This window comes from Mustela lutreola, chromosome 4 (assembly GCF_030435805.1).
Source record: "Mustela lutreola isolate mMusLut2 chromosome 4, mMusLut2.pri, whole genome shotgun sequence".
Taxonomy (NCBI): Eukaryota; Metazoa; Chordata; class Mammalia; order Carnivora; family Mustelidae; genus Mustela; species Mustela lutreola.
The window spans coordinates 55651307-55667914 of NC_081293.1; the positions used below are offsets into that span (position 1 = coordinate 55651307).

The 16608-nt window shown below is 55.8% G+C and overlaps 1 protein-coding gene across 1 annotated transcript in view; it reads right to left on the reverse strand.

Moving 5' to 3' along the window:
* The window catches only part of PALD1 (phosphatase domain containing paladin 1), a 69651-nt gene that overhangs the window by 15984 nt on the left and 37059 nt on the right, over positions 1-16608 (reverse strand). Inside the window, exons 3-18 of the mRNA XM_059170028.1 lie at positions 14047-14149; positions 12665-12844; positions 11389-11553; positions 10381-10541; positions 10077-10152; positions 9194-9345; positions 8740-8839; positions 8442-8546; positions 6258-6353; positions 5680-5808; positions 5070-5186; positions 4819-4974; positions 4315-4497; positions 3088-3228; positions 2774-2845; positions 231-371 (exon numbers count right to left, since the gene is read on the reverse strand). Coding sequence (XP_059026011.1) covers positions 231-371; positions 2774-2845; positions 3088-3228; positions 4315-4497; positions 4819-4974; positions 5070-5186; positions 5680-5808; positions 6258-6353; positions 8442-8546; positions 8740-8839; positions 9194-9345; positions 10077-10152; positions 10381-10541; positions 11389-11553; positions 12665-12844; positions 14047-14149 — 2077 coding nt within the window. The remainder of the gene's footprint in view (positions 1-230; positions 372-2773; positions 2846-3087; positions 3229-4314; positions 4498-4818; positions 4975-5069; positions 5187-5679; positions 5809-6257; positions 6354-8441; positions 8547-8739; positions 8840-9193; positions 9346-10076; positions 10153-10380; positions 10542-11388; positions 11554-12664; positions 12845-14046; positions 14150-16608) is intronic.

Here is a 16608-nt window from a genome sequence, read left to right on the forward strand (position 1 = left end):
GTTGTCAAACGCTCTGATCATCCCTGACACACAAACCTCACCAAGCACTCCCTGAATCAAGCCAGGGTAAGCCAGGGTCGGGTGTGTTTCCATTTCACAGGTCACTTCCAAAAGGTGAAGGAGTAACAGAACTGATGAGGGTCCCACAGGAGCCCTAGCTGCCTCACGTCCAGTCAGCCCCAAGCTCACTGTGCCCTGGGGTGGGACACCTGGGTCGGGGCGAGGCTCACCTGGCGGTAGGTGCAGATGATGATTTCCCGCAAGTGATAGTGCATGGGCGTCATGGTCTCACTGACTGTGTCCAGGGCTGCATCTACCTCCTTCTTCACTCGGTGCCCGTCAGGCAGCAGCTGCACCACCTTCATCACCACCTGGGGCCAGGAGAGCACAGAGAAAACTAAGGGAGGGGGGAGGTAGGTGGGGCCTCCAGCCCCAGCAACAGGCTCACCCCACACAAAGGGACCCCTCAAGGCCCACTCCACAGTGTGCTGAGAAAACTGGATATTCACATGCAGATTTTTTTAAGTTTTTTTTTTAAAGATTTTATTTATTTATTTGACAGAGATCACAAGTAGGCAGAGAGGCAGGCAGAGAGAGGAAGGGAAGCAGGCTCCCTGCTGAGCAGAGAGCCAGATGCGGGGTTCGATCCTAGGACCCTGGTATCATGACCTGAGCCAAAGGCAGAGGTTTTAACCCACTGAGCCACCCAGGCGACTCTCACATACAAATTTAATTTAAAATGGATCAAAGACCTAAACCAGGGCTAAAACCATAGAACTGGCAGAAGAAAATACAGAGGAAAACTCCATGACATCGCATGTGGCAGTGACTTCTTGGTCAGGCCATCAGACATAGAGGCAAACAAAGAAAGGACACCATCAACACCATAAAAAGGCAACTGACAGAATGAAAGGAAATATTTGCAAATCGTGTACCTATTGAGGGATTGATATCCAGAATATATTTAAAATTTCTGTAACTCAGCAACAAAACAAACCAAATCAGAAATGGGCAAAGAACGTGAACAGACATTTCCTCACAGAAGACATGCAGGCAGCCAACGAGCATCTGGAAAGATGCTCAGCATCACTCGTCATCAGGAAAATACAACTCAAAACCACGAGGTATCACCTCACATCCACCAGGACAGCTACTATCAGAACAGAAGACAACAAGTGTTGGCAAAAACAAGAAGAAACTCAACCTCTTGTGCTTTGCCAGTGGGTATGTAAAATGGCGCTACTACCACAAATGACAATATGGCCACCATTTAAAAATCAAGCAGGTTGGGGCGCCTGGGTGGCTTAGTGGGTTAAAGCCTCTGCCTTCAGCTCAGGTCATGATCCCAGGGTCCTGGGATCGAGCCCCGCATCAGGCTCTACTGCTCAACAGGGAGCCTGCTTCCTCCTCTCTTTCTGCCTGCCTCTCTGCATACTTGTGCCTTCTGTCTGTCAAATAAATAAATAAAATCTTTAAAAATAAATAAATAAATAAATAAAAATCAAGCAGGTTACTGTACAATCCAGCAATTCCACCTCTGAAACTGCAAACAGATATCCAGACAGGTATTTGGGCTCCCATGTTCATAGAAGCATGACTCATAGTCACCAGAGGGTGACGATAACGCAAGTGTCCACCACCAGATGAGTGGATAAACAAAACGTGGTCCATACATACAAGGGAATACTACTCAGCCTTGAAAAGGAGTGAAAGCGAAAAAACACTCAACCTGGAGGACATGATGCTAAATGACACAGACCAGACACAAAGGGACAAATAAATACTGGGTGATATTACTTGAATGAGGCATGGAGAACAGTCAAATCCACAGACACAAAGTAGAACAGTAGTCACTAGCAGCTGCGGAGGGAGCAATGGGGAGTTCCTGTTTCATGGGTATGGTCAGTTTGCGATGAAGAGAAAGTTCTGGAGATGGATGGTGATAATGGTTGCACGACAAAGTGAATGTACTCAATTCCACAGAACTATACGCTTAAAGACACTTAAAATGGTCAATTATATGGTATGTACCTTTTACCACAATGAAAAAATAAAAATCTAAGAATCAGCGAATCAGTGAGAAGGAAGAGGGGAGTTTCAGGAGACAGAAGAGCAGATGCAAAGGCTGAGAAGCTGAGGGAGTTTGGTAAGTTGGAGGGAGCACGCAAAGGCCACAGTGACAGCAGGGACAGAAGGGGAGGGGAATGTTGTGTGGCCAGATGACGAAGCAGGGAATGTTGTGTGGCCAGATGGCCACAGCACCAACAGCAGAGAACCCCATGCAGGCTCTGAGCAACCCCCATAAGATAGGGACCCGCTGCCCGTGTGCAGGGTGTCTGTGGTGATGACATGTGGCAGGTGCACAATACAGGGGTGACTAAATCAGAAATGTGAGCAGCTGTCCACCCAGTGCCCTGGACTGAAACAGGGGCGAGGTGGGACAGGCCACAGCCCAGCATCAAGGTTACCAGCCACAGCTGGGGCCCCGGCGCCTATGAGGCAGTCATCAGCACCATCCAGACAAAATGTGGCCAAGGCCTCCCCTAGGGCACAGAGCAGCCCAGCAGCAGGGCCAAGTGGCACCCCCTCTTCTCCAAGAGCCAAGCTGACCTGTGCTCTGGTTTTCTCATCTGTGAAATGGGAGCAGGGGAGCATGGAGATGATGACATGGGAGAAGGTGATATAAGTAAGAGGAGCTCTGAAGATCCCCCAGAACTGTCAGCCCTCTCCCCTCACCGAGGGGTCCCCACGGGGCCCTGTGGGGTGTGCTCACCTCAAACTCGCCCTTGGTGAACTTGGCATCAGGCACACTCACGAGCTCCTCCTCGCCCACCTCGGGGAAGCCCTGAGGGAGGACAGCTGCTGGGACAGGGAGCACGTCCGTCCAGGTGGCCCCCTCCCCAACCTAAGGAACCCCTTGCCAGGGGTCTGCCGGTCCCCAAGCCCTCTGCCCAGGACTGATGGGACAGGCTCTGGGACCATGCCATGCACCATCCCTGCCCTCCACATGCTCCTGCCACAACCAGGGTCCCAGGGGCTAAGTAGCACTCTGCCCTGTGCAGGCAGGACAGGACAAGCCACACATACCTGGATGTGCCAGAAGGCGAGCACAGCCACCACCATGGCAGTCGTGGTCCGGCCCTGGCCACTGAGGCAGTTGAACACGAAGCCGGTGCCCGGGTCCTTCGCAAGGGCAGCCCGTACAACTTCGAGCAGCCGGTCAAAATCCTGAGTGGGGAGACCAGGGTCCGAGTCAGGCAGCCGGACTGCAGGAAGCAGACTCCAGACGTGGCCCGCCCCTCCAAGTGGCAATCCCATAACAGCTGTTGTGGGACAGCCAGGTACAAAACGGCATGCTTATAAACAGCCACCCCTACGCCTTATTCCCCTCTTCCCCCAGGCACCCACCCATCAACCCACGCACAGACACCCTCCACCAGGCAAGACACAAAAGATGTGTATGCCACATCCATGTGCTCCATCCCCCAAGGCTGCGCAGGGACCCGCAGCCCTGCTGCTGGCCTGAGAGGGACCCCACTCAGGTCCCAGCCTGAGGGCAGGGTCGACCTCAGCCGTTCCCTGAAGCATGTGTCCACCAGGGGGCGACAAACAACAGGCAACCAGACCCACAGAGGCAGGACCTACCAGCCCCGGAGGCCGCCCCTTCCAGGCTGCCATCACCTGTCCCCACACGCACCCAGCCCAGAACCACACCCTGCACAGACACACCACCCGAACAACAGGCGTATCACAGCGACCCGCATGCAGTAAGGGCTGGCCACACGCACCACAGACGTACCCACGGACCTTAAAACACATACTACACAAAGACATAATCCTACAGAGATCGCACACACAGCACACAAACAACCTTGGACACACACAAGCACCCCACAACCCCACTACACACACACCACATCACACAGTTCCCCAGAGACACCTGCCACATACCCCCCGGGAAAGACAAGATGTCCGTCGGATTCCAGACCAACCCACCCACCACATACATGTACACAGTCCACAGGACACCCACACACACTCCAAACACGCTTCCCCCACAGACGCACATTCGCTACAGACATCGTGGATACACTTCCCCCACACACACACTTGAGATACAGAATAAACACAGACATGCATACACACCCCCGGACTCGAACCTTGGAAAGGAGTGAGTAAGCCACTGGAGGCTCGTGGAACAAGCGCTCAGTCCCTCAGGGGCTCTGTGCCCACAGCCACAGCCCAGGCCAGAGCAGGGGTGGGAGAGGGTCTGCTCTGGCTCCCTAGGGGCCCAGCCCACACAGCCCCCTTCACCTGCTCGCAGGGGGCGCAGAAGTCCGGCAGGGGGATGCGGTGGTAAGTGAGGCCAGGGTAGGCCCCTAGGTGCTGGGCGAAGACCTCCTGCAAGGTGCGGCAGGTCTGGAACCTGCGGGTCGCTGGACCCCCCGGGCCTGGGAGAGGCATACTCAGGTGGGCCTTCAGCTGGGACTCCAGGTTCTAGAGAAAGGTAGGACAAAGGTGCCACTGAGGCAGCCTCCAGGCCAGCCCCGGAAGGGCAGAGCCTGCCATGGCCAGGACAGGTCCTGGCTTTCAGGTGGACCCTTGCCCCTTCCTGAGCCTCAGGGGTCAGAGCCAGACCCAGAGCCAGGGAGATGACCAAAGTGGGAGTCCCGAATCAGCCACTCCCTGAGTCTGCTCCTCCTGCGGCCTCAGTTTCTCCATTTACAAGAGGAGCCTGGGACCTTCTGAAGATTCTCCAGGGCCAATTTCCCAGAAGGCCTCCAAGGTTGGGGTATGCAGAGGGCAGGAGGGCCTCACCTCAAGCTGGTCGGAGGCCATGGGGGGCCCAGGCCACTTCAGGCTGTGGGTATGCCCGTCACACTCCAGCACGGCCTCCTCCCTCAGGCTGACCCACACGACATGCCGGAGCTTCCTCTTGGCATCAGTTAGGTAGGCCAGGATGCTCCCCAGGGCCTGGGGGGAGACCATCAGTGGGCCATCAGTGAAAGGGCTCAACTGCTACCCCCTCTTGACCCCACGAGGGGACCTGGGGCCCCTGGGGTGGTTACCTTGGCGCTGGGCTGTGCCGTGCCATAGATGGGCATGCGGGGTACACGGCGGAAGTTGGCCACATCCATCTCTCTGACAGTGCTGAGAGCATCTGGGGAGATGAGGTCGTCCGCCCCCTGTGGGGAGAGCAGCAAGCCTGGGACCCCCAGCAGATGACTGAGCTTCAGAGCCTGGCCCAAGTCAGGGCAGGGGAGGGCAGACACCAGCACTTTACAGTCCACGAAGCACGTTAGCACACTGGGCGCTTCACCGCCCCAGCAGGGAGAAAGGCAGTAGTGCCCACCCCCCAGAGGAGAACTGTAAGGCTCTACAATGAGAGGCTGGTGGCAAAGACATCCAAACCAGGCCTCCTGCCTCCTCGCCTGCAGCACGTGGGTTCGAGAATGATGAGAGGGAACAAAAGCAGTGGCCAAAGCTGCAAACGCTTCTTGGGGCCTGAGATCAACCCCACATCACTCACAGGAAGTCTGCCACCCCAAAGGCCATCGCCTCTTTGTCTCCTGGGAAGGAGGGTGATGTTTAATCCAAGCCATCAGGAATCAAGGGCCCACCAGCCCCAGGGACAGCCCGCACTCATTCCCACTGCCCCAGCCAGCCAGCCACACTCACCAGAGAGCCCTTAGTAATGAGGTCCCCAGGGGCCACAGGCCCTGCTGAGCTCAGGGTCACAGGCAGGCGGTACAGCTCAGGATGGGCACATAGCCAGCGGCTGAAACTGAGGGCAAAGGCCAGCGGGTACTGCAGCCCGAGGCAGAGAGAGATGGGAGTTCAGGGGCACAAGGCCATCCCAAACTCTCCCAGCTGACCCTGCCGGGGGGAGGGGGCGGAGCTTCAAGAGACATCCATCGTGGTCCAGGGCGGGGCGGGGGGGGGGGGGTGCAAGAGGACCAGAAGATCCAAAGCAAGATCCTTTCAGGCCCCGATGCCCTGGCTAGGGTTACAGAGACTGGGGCCCAGGACAGAGAGAGGTGGGCCCTCCCTTTGCCTGACCTGCTCTGGAACCACCACTCTATCGGGGTCTCTCCAGGCCTCCCACACCCACCTTCCTCTGGGACCAATAAATACGTCCCCATTCTCTTCCCCAGCTCCACAGGGGTCCTCAACAATCCCATGCCAGTTGCTGTGGGGGACAGGGCTGGAGGGACCCCAGGAGGAGGGGTTGTGGGTCCATTGATCCCCCTGCCCACCTGCTCATGGAGATAGTAGTTAAACAGGATCAGGTAGAAGTATCGCTCCAGGCTCTGCAGCGCCCTCTGCCGGACACCGTGCTGGCTGCAACTTTCCTAAGAGAAGGTGACCCAGAAGGGGGGCCAGATGGTAAAAACAAGGCTCCCGGAGCCACCCTGTCCCCATCCCTCGAAGGGCAGGAGTTAAGCCTCAGAAACCCCCAGGACAAAATCTACCCCTCCCTTTATAACACAGTTCTGCTGGGCTGGAAATTCTTCCAAGCATCTAACACTCTCCCGTTTGCTGCAATTAGTCTGTGGCCCAGGGGAAGCTCTTGGTGACTACCCCAGCTGTCAACACAGGGACCACCTCGCCCACCAGTTCTGTGCCCAGAGATAGGCTGGGACCCTCCCTTCCCCCAACACCATCTTTGCACCAAGCCATGCACATGCAGGGCCGTGCACAATCATGTTGAGGAAGCAGGGATAGAAACACCCTTCTCTAAGCCAGAGGCCCTCCCTTAAGAACCCACTTGTGACCCACTCCACAAGAAAACAAAAAGACCCTCATAACAGTGCTCCAAGGGAGCCACAATTTTTTCCCTTATTTTACAGAGCTTCTGAGAAATGAGCTGACTTGCTCAATCATAACACTGATGGCAAGGAGAGTTGGATCCCCAAACAAAGTTCGTAACCACAGCCCAGCCTGGGCCAGGGGCAGCGAGCAGTCAGAGAGAATCCCAAAGTCTCTCTCCACCTTCGGATCTCAGAGTTTACCGGCTGGGTCAGTACCACCTTCTGGAGGGCAAGTGAGATTCAGAGAGGCCCGCAAGAAAGGTCATGCCCTTTGATTACACTGAACCCCATCTTTAGGAATCTAGGCCAGAGGTCGGCAAACATCTATTTCGATGAAAGGCAGTAAATATTCTAGGGTCTCTGCTTTACCTGCCCATCTTGGCAGCATGAAAGAGCCACAGACAGTGTGGAACTGAATGGGCAAGTCCATGTTCTAATAAAACTTATTCACAAAAACGAGGTAGCGGGTTGGATTTAGCCCCTAGGTCACCATTTGCTAACCTCTAATCTAGACTAAGGGGGAAAAAAATCCTAAATACACAACAGCTTCATTTTCGTGAAGTTATCTTGTTGCAAAAGAATTTACACTGGTGAGGAACTGGAAACGACTCAACAGTCCAACCCGAGGGGCATGGTTAGTAAACCATGACAGTGACATCCCAGGGACGCGTGCTCTGCGACAGGCTCCCTTCCAAGGGCATCAGGGCTCTTCTCTCAGCTGATCCTGGCAACAACTCTATAGGGTGGTTATCATTCGTGGCTCCCTTTTTACAAGCGGGGAAACTGAGGCACAGGCCTATGTCCACACACCTGTAGATGGCAGAGCCAGGACCAGACCCCATGTGGTCAGGCCAGAGGCCATGCTCTTAACCTAGCAGGCCAGGGATGGCTGAAGTCACACAGCCGGCAAAAACCACAATGACGAAAGGAGGGATGGCATGGGGGACTGAGGAGAAGGTCTCCAAGCAGGCATAAATACGCCCAGGAGGCACCCGAACCAAGAATGTCACAAACAAAGTACATGGGGAAAAAAGTGGCCTGAAATGCTCCCAGCAGCCATGCTGGCATGATGGGTGACTTTCTGCCTGCTCCAATTTCTCGATTTTCCATACTCTACTATCACTTTCGAAAGATTTTTTTTTTAAGTGTCAAAGAAGAAAAAGTCTCCGCAGGCCTTAGATTCCTTCCATGTGCTGTGCACAAACACTGTCAAGACAATGGCCTCTCCCCAGAGGGAGGGACAGAGCTGCTGAGATAGCCCAGAGCCCATCGCTCTTCCAGAAGCAGCAGGCTGGACCGAACCCCAGCCTACCCAAGGAAACAGCAAGGGACTGACTAGCAGGGGGACCCGGGAGCAGTCTGGGAAGTCTCTGGCTCCAGAGGCCCCCGGCACCCCTGCCAGCGGCCCCTTCCTCCGTCCTGTTTATTCTCCAGCGAGGGGACCTGGCCAGGGAAGTAAACTTCCCCTCTTCCTTGTCCGTCCTTCCTGCCGGCCCAACAACTCCATCTGCCTCTCTTCTCTGGGAGAAGCAGCCACCAGGAAAAGTCAGTCTCAAAGAAGCCGGTTCACAGCTTTCACAAAATGAGGTCACGGGACTCAGGCAAAAGCAGGCCCTCTCCAGGCCTCACCTGGGCTGGGCTCTCAGGCCGGGCGCCTTCCAGCTTCCTCTGGTATCCCAAGACCACCTCCTTCAGGTCGTGCAGCTCGGCACAGGCGGCAATGGCTCTGTCCACCTGGGGGCCCACGACCGGGGCAGGGAAGGGGTGGTAGGTGGGCAGCAGGGCCGGAGAAAGACAGCGGAGAGGGAAGGGGAGAGAAAGGGAAAGAATGGTTTTCCAAGAAGGGGGCAGTGCAGGGGAGGAAGAGACCCCACCAGTGGAGAAGGGCCCACCCCTCCACGGCCCCGGCCCCCAGCCCCCAGCTCACCTCGTCCACCATCTTCCTCCCCTGAGGCACCACATGGAGAAAGCTCTGGATCAGCTGAAGCTGCCCCAGGGGCAGCGGCTTGGCCTGCAGGGGGACAGCCCTGACGAGGAAGGGGTCAGTAGCAGAGGCGGTACCCCCAAAGTCTTCTACCCCCGCTCCCGCTTACTTGATGCTTCCATTCACACAGCTGCTGAGGGGCCCTGGACTACAGGTTCCAAGTCTTCCTTCCCATTCAGGCTGGGGGAAGCAAGGGGTATTTTCCCCAGTGGGGAAACTGAGGCCCAGAAAGGTCAAATGACTTTTTCCACATTCCTCAGCAAGCCTGTGGCAACCCAGGAAATGATCTCCACGTGCCCCACCTCCAGCTTTGGCCCTGGGCTCCTGGCGTGGCCCCAGCACTCTGGCAGCCCTGCGCCCTCCTCTCCTCATCCCTGCGGCGCCCTGGGACACTCACTCTGGCCTCGAGGCAGCCCCACTGTGGTGAAACAGGACGAGGGACCCCAGGGTCATTCCCAGGTTGGTCCTGCCCACGCCTGTCTGACAGCTGAAGAGGAGAGCAGGGGGAGGCCCGTGGGCATCACGGAGCGGCAGCAGGCTGGGGGTTTCCTGGGAAAGACCACGACCGTCAGCAACAGCATGACCTGGAAACCCTCTGCCAGGACCAAGTCTGGGGAGATGGGGGTCATGACATCGGCCCATCTGTGCCCCGCAGTCTTTGGCAAGGGGTGCCTAGACGGGGGTTCAGCCGCTTCTGGCAAACTTCTAAGCCTAATCTGTTCCACCTGCCCTGAGGAGTACAGCCCTGCCTCCTGCCCCGGCCCTTGGGGAGCTCAGCCAGCTGGGCCTGGAAGTGAGACTGCTCAGAGGTGACAGGCCTATATTTGACATCCCCATGAGATGCAAATTAAATAAGGTGGCCTCCCGCAGGGGCTGGAAAAGAAACAACACCAGTACTCAGGAAACACCAGCTCAAGAGGCCACAGACGAGAATCTCTGAGCCCCAATAACTTGATGTCCAGAGAAGTCAGGTAATTTGTCCAAGATCACACAGCCAAGTTAGCAACTGAGTCTGTCCAGCGTCCAGGCCTTCAGACTGTCAGTGCTGGGCTCTGTCATTAGACAATGCACAAATATACACAGCTACACACACCACACACACACACACACACACATATTCCACCTCCTACACAACACAGAAGGAAGCCTTCCTCTGAGGAAAGCCAGAGGCCACGCTGAGCATCACAATGGAGACAGGGCCTAGACCCAGACCCGCTCTCCAGGCTCCTGTCCCTACTCTGTGCTCCCACCACCCCCTGCCCCCTCCTGCCCTGACTTACCCGGAGAACATTCACAAAGGCATCAAACTGGGCTTCCAGGGGGGCGCCTTGCTCTGGAAGGGGCAGGCGGTGGTACCTGCCAGGTGACGGGGAGAGACCCATCAGGCAGGCCACACAGCCTGGGCATCCCCCCATCCCTGCATTCCTATGGGAGAGATGGCTGTGGGGAGCTCGGCCCAGGCTGCAGACAGTGAAAACGAGGCCACAGCTGGGGAGCAGGGCCAGGGAGCTCCACTGCCCAGCACGCAGGCATCTGTGCGTCCCAAACCCTCTGCTGACATCGAGGAGGCCTGTCACTCGGTACCTGTAGGCAGGTTGCAGGAAGAGGGGCCGCTTGTACACCTCCTCGGTCAAGTGCACATCATCCTCTCCCCGGATGGTCACAACGTGGGGCTCCCCCAGCAGGTCCTCGATGTTGTGGTAGACGTGGTATGTGTTCTCGCTCAGCTGGGCGAAGTCGTGAATCTGCATGGCGGAGTGGGGGCCAGAGGGCCATGAGGGACCTGCAGGCCCCTCCTGGCCTTCCTGGCCAAGCTCTAGAGTGAGGAGACCACACAGAGGCCACGGACAGGCTGCTCTTCCTCCAGGGGGAACCAGGTGCTCTGCGCCCTGGGAGGCCTGATGGGACAGTGGTGGCCAGTGGCCCAAGGGCAGCAACCTATACACAAGATGACAGGGCCCACACTGGGGCCAGGGAGCAACTGCCCTGCCCTGTCCTGTAGGCAACAGGAATCAGCTAAGCCATCAGAATCAAGGACAGGGGAAGCTCAGTCAGCCGGGTGCCAGAGGAGATGAGGCCCCCAGAGGGAGATGGGAGACCACGGGTTTGTGCCCGTGGGAGCCTCTGGGTGCACTATAGCCACCGACTCCAGGCACATACCTCCACATCAAAATCCTTGACAGGCCTCCAGGTTGTGCAGGAGAACAGGGGCACCTCAGGGACAGCCAGAGGCCCATCAAGAGAAGTGACTCACCTGGGCCTCACAGCTCCTGGAGGGCTGACCCTCCATGTTGGGGCTCCTAGTCTAATGCTCCTTCCACACCACCAGGCCCCTGCTAAATATGGGTGCTGGGCCTGGAGGAGGTGTGCAGGGTGGGAAAGGGGCAGAAGCAAAGGGAGCCGGGAATAGGAAACGTCCCTCCTCCGGCTGCCCGTAAGCAGGCCCTACAGCCAGCGACTCGCCCAACCAGGGCTGAAGAGTGGGTGAGCATGGGCCGGTGAGAGCACAGTGGGGCTGGGAGGCAGGGTCCCAACACAGATGCCCGCGGCCTGCCAGGGAGAGGGCCCTCCACCCACACCAGGCACCCTCACCTCTTTCCGGATGGCCAGCTCTAAGCTCTCTGCCTGGATCCCAGGTCCCAGGCCCTGGAGGTTCTCACGAAGGTTCTGCTTATCTCGAGGTGTGTAGGGCACGAAGTCGTCATCGGCACGCAGGAACAGCACGGGCTCCTCCCGCACACAGAAGACCACGCACTCCTGCCAGGGACCAAAGGAAGAAGAGAGTGTCACCGCTACCCAGCACGGGGGCGCCTGGCCTTCTGCCTCACCTCTGTGCCTTTGCACAGACCGGTCCCTCCTCTTTGAACGCCTGTCACCCCCACCCTGGGCCTGCTCAGTCCCAGTGTCGCCTGCTCCTGACTGTCCCTCTTCTCAGAGCCCACAGCCCTTTGCCTGAAGCTCCTGGTGTGAATTCCTGCTTCATCCTCACATGATCAGTGAACACGTCTCCCTTCGTGGACTACAGGTTCCTTACAGGGAGAACCGTATCCTGATCATTTTCACTTCCCCACTCTTCAGAGCATGAAATGGCAGATAAATCAAGCGCTTGATGAACACTGGGGGGAGAAATGAATGCCCGCCACCACCGTTCAACCATTCCTTCACTGAGCACCTTGCACAGAGAAGAGAGAGGTGGGCAGACCCTTCCCTGGGGAACCGGAGAGCTAACAGCCCACCCCACTCTGGTTCCGCCCAGAGCTAACAGCCCACCCCACTCTGGTTCACTCGGGGACTCTCGGGCTAAACCCTGGTCACACAAGACACGGGCTGCCCACATGGAGCCTGAAATCACAGGGGACCCTCAGGCGCGCAAAACCCCGCCTCAGCATCAGGCAGGAAAGAGGAGTCATTTAGAATCCAGGTGGCTGGTTTGGGTCTCAGGACACCACTCCGAAGCTGCAGCACTCATCCTCTCTGGGCCTCGGTTTCCTCCTCTGTGAAATGGGAGTAACTGCCCTACCTTCATAGAAGGACCTGTGTCCACTGTAGTCACCAAGCTGTGCCTCTCTTGTTATGACCTGGACCCTCTCATCACCCCAACACCTTTCTCATTCTCCAAGGTTCTCAACGTGCAGTGTATAAGGGCATTCCGACCTCAGGGCCCCCAGGTCCACACAAGACAAGGCAATAAATATGGACCCAGAATTTCCCAACCATGCTGACCACAGTGATCACCATGGCATTCAAGGCCTGGTAGAGCCTGGTCTGGGTCACTAGCCACCCTCCCCATCATGGGTCCAGGCCCCTCCCAGGAGCCCCTTTGCCAGATGTTGGGGGCAAGACTCCGTCCAGAAGCAGCCCCATTTACCTTGTGTCCATCCTTCTGGAGTTTCTGGAGGACCCGCCTGAATCCAGAGAGACTGGGCTGTCCCATGCCAAACACGGTGAGCCCATTCCGCACTTGCCGGAAGTTGGGGGCCCCACAGCTCCGTGCAGTGCCCAGGACATCAATCTTCTCAGCAATATCCCGCACCAGGAAGTAGCGTCCCTGGCAGGGGAAGAGCCACAGGGGGTTACTCAGATGGCTCAGGGACATCTTCTATTGGTGGAGCTCTGTCCCAGGTCCCCGAGGACAGGGAGCAGAGAGAAGGGGCAGGGGACAGGGTCTTCAAGTTGTCTGCAGGTTTTTAGAAAAAACAAACAAATTATGTGGCCATCTGTGATCCCAAGGAGGATGTCTTTTAGCATGGGAAAGGGAAAAACAACTCCTCCTGATGAGGAATCATAGAAAGTTTCATGGAGGCATTGGAGCCAGGCCTTAAGGAAAGAGAGCACAGAGAGACACTCCAGGGGCAGGATTTGGTTTTAGGGTGGGGCCCGAAGCTCTCCAGGAAAAAGCAAATATCTCCCTTGGCCTGAGGAAGGACTTGGAGCAGGGGCTCAAGCAGGGAGTCACAGCCAGGGCCCCAGGAGTCAGCTAGAGGAAAAGTGCACTAGGTCCTTCCTGAGGTCCTGAAGCTCTGAGGACAGACGGGGCTCTCTCCCCCGCAGCTGGGAATGAATGGATGCAATGAGGACAAAGACGGGCGAGAGCAAGAGGCACCGGGCGAGTTCATTCCTGGGCACAACGGAGCTCGGACATCATCTGGCCGTGCCCCTCCAACAGGACCCACACATGGACTGACAGATTAGAAATGGAACCAGCTCTTCCAGACACCGGGAAATGCCAGCCTCTCTTTCAACAAATGCAGTCTAATCAGCATGATTACCCATTTGCTATTTACGGAGCACCTACACGGTGCCTGAGCACTGTTCCAGGGCCGGGAGCTATAGCAGGGAACAAGAAAAATGAAAGTCACCTGGGTATGAGGGGCTTTCCTGAGGATATGGGAAGGGAAAGACAGCTAAGCCAGAGAAGTTCTGGAATGTGGAGAATGGAATGGAGATCCCCCAGCTCGGGATCCCCACTGATTCTGTTCTCCCTCCTGCTCCGAAGGTAGGGTGTGTGCAGGCTGGGGCCAGGAAGGGACCTGCCAGAAGAGATGAGCAGGGGTCCCCACAGGGCAAGGGGTGCAGCCCCAGGAGACCAGGGGGTGAGAGGAAGTGGATGAGGACCCCAGAGGATAGGGTGAGGACATGAAGCAGAAAAGGGGTCAGTGGGGAAAGTAAGAGGAGGGACGCCATGAGGAAGGAGGACCAGAGGGAGTTGAGGGAGGCTCAAGGGGGAGGGAGGGACCAGGCTGCCCTCACCTGCACCAGGTAGTGCTCAGGGGTGGCGTCTGAGAGCCGGCCCAGCGTGTAATGGGCCTTGAGCAGTTCGTCATGGATCTGGAACTCCTCCTTGCAGTTGTACCTGTCAGGGCAGAATGGAATCCAAGTCAGGAAACCTTCGGGATCAAGGTAGCCTCCACCCTCACCAGACCCCACAATAGGGCCAGCCTACCCACGCAGCTACACACCTGTGCCAGAGACGGCCTGCTGTCCCCAGTATCCACCCTCCCCTTCTTCCTCAGCAACAGAACCCTGGAATTCTGACTGGGCCATTATTCGGCAGAGAACTACATTTCCCAGCCTCCTTTGGAGCTATAGGATGGTCATGTGACTAAGTTTTGACCAGTGGGGTATGGGGAGAAGTGGTAATGCAAACAACTTCTGGCCATTCCCTTAAAGGGAAGGTGGGTGCCTTCTACTTTCTCTTCAGAGGTGATGGCGAGAAGTAGGTGCTGATGATGGTGGGGAAACAAGAGAGAAGGGGCCTGGCTGATCCCAGAGCGGCCATTTCCAGCCTGGCGTGCGTCCTGAACTCTCATGCAGAGAGAAGCTTCGGTCTTATTTAAGGCCTCCCATTCAAGGGTTGCTTGGGTCCCCGGAGACCCTTCCATCAGATTGTCTCTGAGAACAACCCCATGGCACAGTAAGGAGGCTCAGGACACGGGCTTTGGGGTTGCATGACCCGGGCATGAACCCAGCTCCCTCACTCAGCAACGTTGTGGTTTTGGAGTTACTCACTCTCTCTGTGGCTCCCTTTCCAGTAAGTCTCACCTTCTGGGGCTGCTGTGAGAATTCAAGTCACTGCTGAATGGAAGTGCTCAGCCAAGAGCCTTAGGCACAATAAGGGTTTATTAAAATAATCATTTTTACCAGTCACAGAGCTACCGCTACATGGGACCGTTTCAAGCAAAACCCATGGGTATAAAACCAGATTTCTGCAGATACTAAACTGGGATGGATCTGTCTGCTCAAGACACAAGAAGCTTCTGTGCTGGTTGTAACAGTGAATAAGACACTGCTCCTCTTTACTAAAGAACTGCGTCCAGGAAAGGCAGGGCAGGGGACCGAGGAGTCACCTCGAGGAGTCGAGAGACTTAGGGTCCCTCTCCCAGCTCAGCCTCCATCTCACCATGTGGTGGACAAATCCCTCTACCCCCAGAAGCTTGGTTTATGTATTTAGATCCAGTTTTCACACCTGATCTAAAACATATTAGATCAGGAGTCAGCAAACCTTTTATATCAAGAACTGGACTGTCCAGTTCTTGATATAAAAGGTTTGCTGACTCCTGATCTAATATGTTTTAGATCAGGTGTGAAAACTGGATTTAAATACATAGTTTTTAACTTCTATGTGTGTGCCAGACTTCTATGTGTGGCCATAGTTTCTGTTGCAACTACAACTCTGCTATTCCAGTGTTAAGCGTCCACAGACAGTATGTAAATGAATAGGAGTGGCGGCGTTCCAATAAAACTTTATTTACAAAAACAGACGCTAGGTGGTATTTGGCCCACAGGATACAGTTTGCCAGGCCCTGTGATGGATGATTTTTAAGGTCCGTTCCCCCTAAACATGCTACAATCCCAAGGGTGCTGGGCTCATGCTGGATCCAGGAGGCACACACAGTCCCACTCCGGCAGGCCCAAGACTGTTCTGAGCCACACCACTTCATTAAGTATTTTGCTCGTCATCCCCATGTGATCGGATAAGAAAAACAAGACCCAGAGAGGGAAAAGGATTTTCCCGAGGTCACAGAGCAAGGCCCAGGACATGTGTCTCCAACACAGCCCTCAAGGGCCAAACCTCCATGTGTCATCTCTGGCAGAGAGACTACGTATCAAGTCTCTTGTCTGTAACGTCTCTTCTCTTCCCCTTATGGCAAGCACAGTAGTGGATTGGGATCCTAATTTTCCTGTCAGGCCCCAAAGCCAGCAGGCCAATTTACTATTCCCACCCCTTAGGTCTCCTTACACATAAAGTCCCACCTGCTAGGTCTCTGCCAAACTTCTATGTGTGGAACACAGTTCGTTCTTAGCTCACTATGTCCTATATCTTGCGTGCTGGAGGGGCCCAGAGGCAGATTCAACTTCCCAATTCACCAGGAGACAGAGCCCATGCCTCTCTTGTCCTCCTGGCCTCTGGCTCCCAGCACCCACTCCTTCACTGACACCACAGGGCAGACAGGGTCGCAGAGCCCCCTTCTGGATCCTGTTCCTCTGGACGCACGTGGTGTATCCACGTGTCTCAAAATATGGTACCAGAACCCCCTCTCGGCCTCCTCCAGGAAAACCCCTCCAGGACCTAATTAAGAGAAGTGACCAAGAGCTGCCAGCTTTTTGAGCCCACAGCTCTTTCACAACCTGGTATTAACCTCAGTTTCGAACCATAATTACTAGGTGTGAAAAATAAAAATCTTTAAATTTTATTCATCTCCGTCTGTAAGCTCCCTTTGAAAATATTCGGCCAAAAATGATTTTCAAAAAGATGTCCCCCAACCAGCCACTCCTCCTTCTCCATGCTTCCTGGCCCTGTGCCATGAGCTA